At 32.8% G+C, this 10000-nt stretch overlaps 1 protein-coding gene across 1 annotated transcript in view; it reads right to left on the reverse strand.

The window, feature by feature from the left end:
• LOC113822757 (alpha-1-inhibitor 3-like) overlaps window positions 1-10000 on the reverse strand; it is a 47102-nt gene that overhangs the window by 18176 nt on the left and 18926 nt on the right. The window contains exons 3-6 of the mRNA XM_070145434.1: window positions 9440-9678; window positions 6714-6830; window positions 3617-3774; window positions 407-503 (exon numbers count right to left, since the gene is read on the reverse strand). Of these exons, the coding sequence (XP_070001535.1) occupies window positions 407-503; window positions 3617-3774; window positions 6714-6830; window positions 9440-9678 (611 nt within the window). The remainder of the gene's footprint in view (window positions 1-406; window positions 504-3616; window positions 3775-6713; window positions 6831-9439; window positions 9679-10000) is intronic.

Consider the following 10000-nt stretch of genomic DNA (forward strand, 5'->3'; position numbering starts at 1 on the left):
TGAGAGAGAGAGAGACAGAGACAGAAATAAACAGACAGTATGGTAGAAAACCCCGTTTCCGAAACTGTTGTCTCACATTCTTCAATAAATCCAGTTTATGCATTATGGGTTTTTCTACCATATATATATACACGATAGAGTGCTTTTCCATTCAAATAGATAGTAACAAAGATTCAGACTCAAATCAAGAATCAAAACCAAAACCAAAACGAAGAAGGTTGAACAAAAAAAAACGAAAACAACACGAGAGACAAAAAGAAAAAAACGAAAACGACACGAGAGACAAAAAAAAACGAAAACGACACGAGAGACAAAAAAAAAAAAAAAAAAAAAACAGACTCCCAAAACAAAACAGATTAATTGAACGCATTTGAAGAACAAATCAGTGAACAAAGTGAACACTCACGCTCTCATTCCTCTGGGCTTCAACTCTGCACTTTCGTCTCTGGTCGTTGTTCAATTCGAAGGTCACGTTGCCCTTCACTGGCTGTCCGAAAGTGTATCTGAATGAAAAAAAAAAATAGATAAATAGATAAGATAAGAATGAAAAATAAATAAGTAAATAAAAATAAGAATGGATGAATGTCCGAAAGTGTATCTGAATGAAGAATTAATAAATAGGTAGATAGGTGGAACAAGTGTATCTGAACGAAAAATAAGTAAATAAGTAAATAAAAATAAGAATGAATAAATGTCCGAAAGTGTATCTGAATGAAAAATAAATAGATAAATAGATAAGATAAGAATGAAAAATAAATAAATAAGTAAATAAAAATAAGAATGGATGAATGTCCGAAAGTGTATCTGAATGAAGAATAAATAAATATGTAGATAGGTAGAATAAGTGTATCTGAATGAAGAATAAATAAATAAGTAAATAAAAATAAGAATGGATGAATCTCCGAAAGTGTATCTGAATGAAGAATAAATAAATATGTAGATAGGTAGAATAAGTGTATCTGAATGAAGAATAAATAAATAAGTAAATAAAAATAAGAATGAATAAATGTCCGAAAGTGTATCTGAATGAAAAATAAATAGATAAATAGATAAGATAAGAATGAAAAATAAATAAATAAGTAAATAAAAATAAGAATGGATGAATCTCCGAAAGTATATCTGAATGAAGAATAATTAGATATGTAGATAGGTAGAATAAGTGTATCTGAACGAAAAATAAATGAATAAGTAAATAAAAATAAGAATGAATGAATGTCCGAAAGTGTATCTGAACGAAAAATAGATAAATAAGTAAATAACAATAAGAATGAATAAATGTCCGTAAGTGTATCTGAATGAAGAATAAATAAATATGTAGATAAGTAGAATAAGTGTATCTGAACGAAAAATGAATAAATAAGTAAATAAAAATAAGAATGAATGAATGTCCGAAAGTGTATCTGAACGAAAAATGAATAAATAAGTAAATAAAAATAAGAATGAATAAATGTCCGAAAGTGTATCTGAATGAAGAATAAATAAATATGTAGATAGGTAGAATAAGTGTATCTGAACGAAAAATGAATAAATAAGTAAATAAAAATATGAATGAATAAATGTCCGAAAGTGTATCTGAACGAAAAATAAATAGATAAATAGATTGAATAAGACTGAATAAATGTCCGAAAGTGTATCTGAATGAAGAATAAATAAATAAGTAAATAAGAATAAGAATGGATGAATGTCCGAAAGTGTATCTGAATGAAAAAATAAATAGATAAGTAAATAAAAATAAGACTGAATAAATGTCCGAAAGTGTATCCGAATGGAGAATAAATAGCTAAATAAATAAAGATAAGAATGAATGAATCTCCGAAAGTGTATCTGAATGAAGAATAAATAAATATGTAGGTAGGTAGAATAAGTGTATCTGAACGAAAAATAAATGAATAAGTAAATAAAAATAAGAATGAATGAATGTCGAAAGTGTATCTGAATGAAAAAATAAATAGATATGTAAATAAAAATAAGAATGAATAAATGTCCGAAAGTGTATCTGAACGAAGAATGAATAAATAAGTAAATAAAGATAAGAATTAATGAATGTCCGAAAGTGTATCTGAACGAAGAATGAATAAATAAGTAAATAAAGATAAGAATGAATAAATGTCCGAAAGTATATCTGAATGAAGAATAAATAAATAAGTAAATAAGAATAAGAATGAATGAATGTCCGAAAGTGTATCTGAATGAAGAATAAATAAATATGTAGATAGGTAGAATAAGTGTATCTGAATGAAAAAATAAATAGATAAGTAAATAAAAATATGAATGAATAAATGTCCGTAAGTGTATCTGAATGAAGAATAGATAAATAAGTAAATAAAAATAAGAATGAATAAATGTCCGAAAGTGTATCCGAATGGAGAATAAATAGCTAAATAAATAGAAATAAGAATGAATGAATCTCCGAAAGTGTATCCGAATGGAGAATAAATAGATATGTAGATAGAATAAGTGTATCTGAATGAAGAATAAATAAATAAGTAAATAAAGACAAGAATGAATAAATGTCCGAAAGTGTATCTGAATGAAGAATGAATAAATAAGTAAATAAGAATAAGAATGAATGAAACTCCGAAAGTGTATCTGAATGAAGAATTAATAAATATGTAGATAGGTAGAATAAGTGTATCTAAATGAAGAATAGATAAATAAGTAAATAAAAATAAAAATGAATGAATGTCCAAAAGTGTATCTGAACGAAGAATGAATAAATAAGTAAATAAAGACAAGAATGAATAAATCTCCGAAAGTGTATCTGAACGGAAAATAAATAGATAAATAGATAAAATAAGACTGAATAAATGCCCAAATGTGTATCCGAATGAAGAATAAATAAATACATAAATAAAAATAAGAATGAATGAATGTCCGAAAGTGTATCTGAATGAAGAATAAATAAATAAGTAAATAAAGATAAGAATTAATGAATGTCCGAGAGTGTATCTGAATGGAGAATAAATAGATATGTAGATAGAATAAGTGTATCTGAATGAAGAATAGATAAATAGGTAAATAAAAATAAGAATGAATAAATGTCCGAAAGCGTATCTGAACGAAAAATAAATAAATAAGTAAATAACAATAAGAATGAATAAATGTCCGAAAGCGTATCTGAATGAAAAATAAATAAATAAGTAAATAAAAATAAAAATGAATGAATGTCCGAAAGCGTATCTGAATGAAGAATAAATAAATAAGCAAATAGAAATAAGAATAAGCCCCCTACTCCTAAAAAAAAAAAAAAAAATAAAAAAAATAAGCAAGAACAATTTCTTAAATGAACCCCCCCGACTCCTCAAAAAAAAAAAAAAAAGAAAAAAAAATGCAAGTACAATTTCTCAAATGACCAACTCCTTAAAAAAAAAAGGATGCAAGAACAATTTCTCAAATGACCGCTCACCACTCCTCAAAAAAAATAAAAAAAAAATAAATAAATAATAATAATAATAAATAAATAAATAAATACAAAAAAATAAAAAAATAAAAAAATAAAAATAATAATAATAATAAATAAATAAATAAAAAATGCAACAACAAATTCTCACACGACCAACCCCCCCCCCTCCTCAAAAAAGAGAGAGAGAGAAAAAACAAAAAAAAACACACTCACTTAGCACAGACGGTGAAGACGAACTTCTCATCGGAAGCCAAGACGTATTTTGGCGGTGTCATCGTGACCTCGAACCGCGGCAAAACGTACTCTTCGACCTTGAAACTGTTTGTGTTTGTCCTGCCATCGGGTCCCTTGACGTGGATGTTGTAAAATCCCTGGGAATGCATGCGTGAATGAGAAAAATTCGGTTCGTAGTTATGTATGATGGAATAGAGAATAGGATTAAGGATAGATACGATAGAAAGGGAGAAATTAATAGAGAATATATGCAATAGAAAGAGAAAAGAGAATAGAATAGATAATTTATACGATAGAAAGAGAAAAAATAAAGAATAGAATTAAGAATATATACGATAGAAAGGGAGAAATTAATAGAGAATATATGCAACAGAAAGAGAAATTAATAGAGAATATATGCAACAGAAAGAGAAATTAATAGAGAATATATGCAATAGAAAGAGAAAAGAGAATAGAATAGAGAATATATACGATAGAGAGAGTAAAGAATAGGGAATAGAATTAAGAATATATACGATAGAAAGAGAAATTAATAGAGAATATATGCAATAGAAAGAGAAAAGGGAATAGAATAGAGAAGATATACGATAGAGAGAGTAAAGAATAGAGAATAGAATTAAGAATATATACGATAGAAAGAGAAATTAATAGAGAATATATGCAATAGAAAGAGAAAAGAGAATAGAATAGAGAATATATACGATAGAGAGAGTAAAGAATAGCGAATAGAATTAAGATTATATACCATAGAAAGAGAAATTAAGAGAGAATATATGCAATAGAAAGAGAAAAGAGAATAGGATAGAGAAGATATATGATAGAAAGAGTAAAGAATAGAGAATAGAATTAGGAATATATACGATAGAAAGAGAAAGGAATAGAGAATAGAATAGAGAATATATACAATAGAAAGAGAAAAGAATATAGAATAGAATAGGGAAATGTGCAATAGAAAGAGAAAAAATAAAGCACAGAATAGGGAAAATATACAATAGAAAGAGAAAAGAATAGAGAATATATACGATAAAAAGAGAAAAGAATATAGAATAGAATAGGGAAGATATACAATAGAAAGAAAAAAGAATAGAGAATACAATGGGGAAAATATGCAATAGAAAGAGAAAAAAAATAGAACAGGGAAAATATACAATAGAAAGAGAAAAGAATAGAGAATATATACGATAAAAAGAGAAAAGAATAGAGAATAGAATAGAAAATATATACAGTAGAAAGAGAAAAGAATACAGAATGGAATAGAGAATATATACAATAGTATAGATAAATTATATAGAAATAGAGAATATATACAATATTATATAGAAATACAATATCATATAGAAAAACATAGTGAATATATACAACAGAAAGAGAAAAGTTCTTTTTTATATTCATATTTTGTTCACATTTGAATTACGTAAGGAAAAAAAAGGAGAGAAGATAGTAGTTATATTCTGAGTATTAGCATTAATATATACTATTTCTTTTCACGATCAAGAATTGTTTGTTTAGCCCGTAAGACAAAAGACATTGTGATGGACCGCTGTCTGCAACACGTCAATTGCATAAGGACACAGCATCCAAATGTCAGAATCTGTTACTATAAGTAATGTTTATGCGAGTTTCTAAAGTGGAATAAGTCTTTTTTTGGTTCATATAATACATATCATTGACATCCCTAATCGTATTTTGTCGTGCTTCTACCCTCTTCCATCTCCCATCTTCTTAATCCTCTTCATCTCCTCTATTCCCTACTCCTCTTCCTCTCTCTTTCCTCCCCGTCCTCTTTCTCCTCCTCACCCCTTCTCGCCCTTCTGCTCTATTCCCCTTTCCATTCCTTTTCCTCCCTCTTTCCTCCCCGTCCTCTTTCTCCTCCTCACCCCTTCTCGCCCCTCTCCTCTCTTCCCTATTCCTCTTCCTCCCCTCTTTCCTCCCCGTCCTCTTTCTCCTCCACACCCACTCTCGCCCCTCTCCTCTATTCCCTATTCCTTTTCCTCCCCTCTCTCCTCCCCGTCCCCCTCCTCGATTCCCCTTTCCTCTCCTCTATTCCCTATTCCTCTTCCTCCCCTCTCTCCTCCCCGTCCTCTTTCTCCCCCTCACCCACTCTCGCCCCTCTCCTTTATTCCCACTTCCTCTCTTCTATTACCCTTTCCATTCCTTTTCCTCCCCGTCCCCCTCCTCGCTTCCCCTTTCCTCTATTCCTTATTCCTCTTCCTCCGCTTTCTCCTCCCCGTCCTCGTCTCCCTCCTCGATTCCCCTTTCCTCCCCTCTATTCCCTATTCCTCTTCCTCCCCTGTCTCCTCCCCGTTCCCCTCCTCGATTCCCCTTTCCTCTCCTCTATTCTCTATTCCTCTTCCTCCCCGTCCTATTTCTCCTCCTTACCCCCTCTCGTCCCTCTCCTTTATTCCCACTTCCTCTTCCTCCCCTCTCTCCTCCCCGTCCCCCTCCTCGATTCCCCTTTCCTCTCCTCTATTCTCCATTCCTCTTCCTCCCCTCTCTCCTCCCCTTCCTCTTTCTCCTCCACACCCCCTCTCGCCCCTCTCCTCTATTCCCTATTCCTCTTCCTCCCCTCTCTCCTCCCCGCCCTCTTTCTCCTCCTCAACCCCTCTCGCCCCTCTCCTTTATTCCCACTTCCTCTCTTCTATTACCCTTTCCATTCCTTTTCCTCCCCGTCCTCTCTCCTCCCCGTCCTCTGCCTCCTCCTCGCCCCTCTCCTTTATTCCCTATTCCTCTTCCTCCCCTCTCTCCTCCCCGTCCTCTTTCTTCTCTCATCCTCCTCTTCGTCCCCCTCCTCGATTCCCCTTTCCTCTCCTCTATTCCCCATTCCTCTTCCTCCCCTCTCTCATCCCCGTCCCCCTCCTCGATTTCCCTTTCCTTTCCTCTATTCCCTATTCCTCTTCCTCCCCTCTCTCCTTCCCGTCCTCGTCCCCCTCCTCGATTCCCTGTCCCCCTCCTCTATTCCCTATTCCTCTTCCTCCCCGTCCTCTTTCTCCCCCTCACCCCCTCTCGCCCCTCTCCTCTATTCCCTATTTCTCTTCCTCCCCGTCCTCTTTCTCCCCCTCACCCCCTCTCGCCTCACCTCTTCAGGTTCGTCAGCCAGCTGGAAGGACAGGTGGACGAGGCCGGATGACGTGGTGACGTTCTTCCACTGGGCAATGCGAGTTCTGGAGGGTGTTGTGACCCAGATTTCCGGGTACTGGAAAAAGTGGTCGTTTGTAGGTTATATTTGGTTATATTTCTTATGTGAATGTAGGAATAAATGGATAATTATGTAGGTTGTGACCCAGATTTCCGGGTACTGGAAAAAGGCGATTGTTTTGAGGTTATATTTGGTTATATTTCTTATATGAATATAGGAATTAATATATAATTATATAGGAATATATGAATAGGAAAAGGAATATAGATTTCCGGGTTCCAGATTTCTGGGTACTGAAAAAGTGGTTGTTTGTAGGTTATATTTGGTTATATTTCTTATGTGAATGTAGGAATAAATGAATGAATAAGTAGGGTGTGATCCAGATTTCTGGGTTCTGAAAAGTGGTTGTTTGTAGGTTATATTTGGTTATATTTCTTATGTGAATATAGGAATTAATATATAATTATATAGGAATATATGAATAGGAAAAGGAATATAGATTTCCGGGTTCCAGATTTCTGGGTACTGAAAAAGTGGTTGTTTGTAGGTTATATTTGGTTATATTTCTTATGTGAATATAGGAATAAATGAATGAATAAGTAGGTTGTGATCCAGATTTCCGGGTACTGAAAAAGTGGTTGTTTGTAGGTTATATTTGGTTATATTTCTTATATGAATATAGGAATTAATATATAATTATATAGGAATATATGAATAGGAAAAGGAATATAGATTTCCGGGTTCCAGATTTCCGGGTACTGAAAAAGTGGTCGTTTGTAGGTTATATTTGGTTATATTTCTTATATGAATATAGGAATTAATATATAATTATATAGGAATATATGAATAGGAAAAGGAATATAGATTTCCGGGTTCCAGATTTCTGGGTTCTGAAAAAGTGGTTGTTTGTAGGTTATATTTGGTTATATTTCTTATGTGAATATAGGAATAAATGAATGAATAAGTAGGTTGTGATCCAGATTTCCGGGTACTGAAAAAGTGGTTGTTTGTAGGTTATATTTGGTTATATTTCTTATATGAATATAGGAATTAATATATAATTATATAGGAATATATGAATAGGAAAAGGAATATAGATTTCCGGGTTCCAGATTTCCGGGTACTGGAAAAAGATGATTGTTTGTAGGCTATATTTGGTTATATTTCTTATGTGAATATAGGAATGAATGAATTATTAAGCAGGTTGTGAACCAGATTTCTGGGTTCTGAAAAGGGGGATTTTGTAGGTTATATTTGGTTATATTTCTTATATGAATATAGGAATAAATGGATTATTAAGTAGGTTGTGAACCAGATTTCTGGGTACTGAAAAAAAGGTGATAGTTTATAGGTTATATTTGGTTATATTTCTTATATGAATATAGGAATGAATGGATTGTTAAGCAGGTTGTGAACCAGATTTCTGGGTTCTGAAAATGAATTAATAAGTAAATGGATGGATAAAGAAGGGAATAGATATATATGTATATTGTTGTGTGTAATAAACGAATGAATAAGTAGGTTGTGACCCAGATTTCCGGGTACTGAAAAAGTGGTTGTTTGTAGGTTATATTTGGTTATATTTCTTATATGAATATAGGAATTAATATATAATTATATAGGAATATAGGAATAGGAAAAGGAATATAGATTTCCGGGTTCCAGATTTCTGGGTACTGAAAAAGTGGTTGTTTGTAGGTTATATTTGGTTATATTTCTTATGTGAATATAGGAATGAATGAATGGATTGTTAAGTAGGTTGTGATCCAGATTTCTGGGTTCTGAAAAGGGGATTGTTTGTAGGTTATACTTCTTATATGATTACAGGAATAAATGAATTAATAAGTAAATGGATGGATAAAGAAGGGAATAGATATATATGTATATTGTTGTGTGTAATAAACGAATGAATAAGTAGGTTGTGACCCAGATTTCCGGCTTCTGAAAAGGGGATTGTTTGTAGGTTATATTGGTTATATTTCTTATATGAATATAGGAATAAATGGATTATTAAGTAGGTTGTGAACCAGATTTCTGGATTCTAAAAAGGTGATTGTTTGTAGGTTATACTCCTTATATGAATACAGGAATATATGAATTAATCAGTAAATGAATGGATGAAGAAGTGAACAAATATATATGTATATTGTTGTGTGTAACTTTTAAGTATTAAGTTTGATTTGCTGTTGTGTTTTGGAAAGTTTGTTGGTTATTATTCAAATGCTAGTATATCACAGTTATTACTATCCTTATCATCGATATTGCTATAATGATAAGTATTTGTATCACTATCATTGTTACTACCATTATCATAATTTCAAACTCTTACTATTCTTTATCATCATTATCATTCTTTATTATTAATATTATTATTATTTATTATCATTATTATTTTCATTATTAATATTTATTATTATTATTATTATTGTTATTATTATTATTGTTATTATTCATTATAATTTTTTATTACCATTATTATTCTTCCTTATTATTATCATTCTTTATTACCATAATTATTCTTTACCATTATTATTATTTCTTATCATTATTATTCTTTATCATCATTGCTATCCTTGCTACTGTTATCGTCATCATTATCATCAGCATCCCTACTTCCCTCACCACTTTAGACTCCCTATCCCTCAGCTTATCATCACTGTCCTTACCTGCTCTGTAACGACCTGTGCCTTGGACCCGTACACAGTGAGGACCCTGAACTTGACTTCCTGACTTGGCTGGTACAGGTACTTGTCCGTCTGGATGAAGGTCAGGTTGTAGCTCCTCCTCAGCCTGATGTTCCGTGTCTCTTCCAGGTCAGCTCCGCCCACCTTGCCGGTCAATCGAAGGTCACCTCCATAGTCATCAGCTGGTTCTAGGGTGATGTCCTCGCATATTTCTGTCTTTCCTGTGAGGCGATGAGTGTTTAATGAGTTAAAGATTTGTGTATTATTTTTTTTTTATCGACACAGAATGTAAGTTTATATGTTTAATAGTTTATCTAGAGAGAGGGGGAGAGGGAGGGAGAGGGAGGGAGGGAGAGGGAGGGAGGGAGGGGAGAGAGAGAGAGAGAGAGAGAGAGAGAGAGAGAGAGAGAGAGAGAGAGAGAGAGAGAGAGAGAGAGAGAGAGAGAGAGAGAGAGAGAGAGAGAGAGAGAGAGAGAGAGAGAGAGAGAGAGAGAGAGAGAGAGAGAGAGAGAGAGAGAGAGAGAGAGAGAGAGAGAGAGAGAG

This window comes from Penaeus vannamei, chromosome 33, assembly GCF_042767895.1.
Source record: "Penaeus vannamei isolate JL-2024 chromosome 33, ASM4276789v1, whole genome shotgun sequence".
Classification (NCBI taxonomy): Eukaryota; Metazoa; Arthropoda; class Malacostraca; order Decapoda; family Penaeidae; genus Penaeus; species Penaeus vannamei.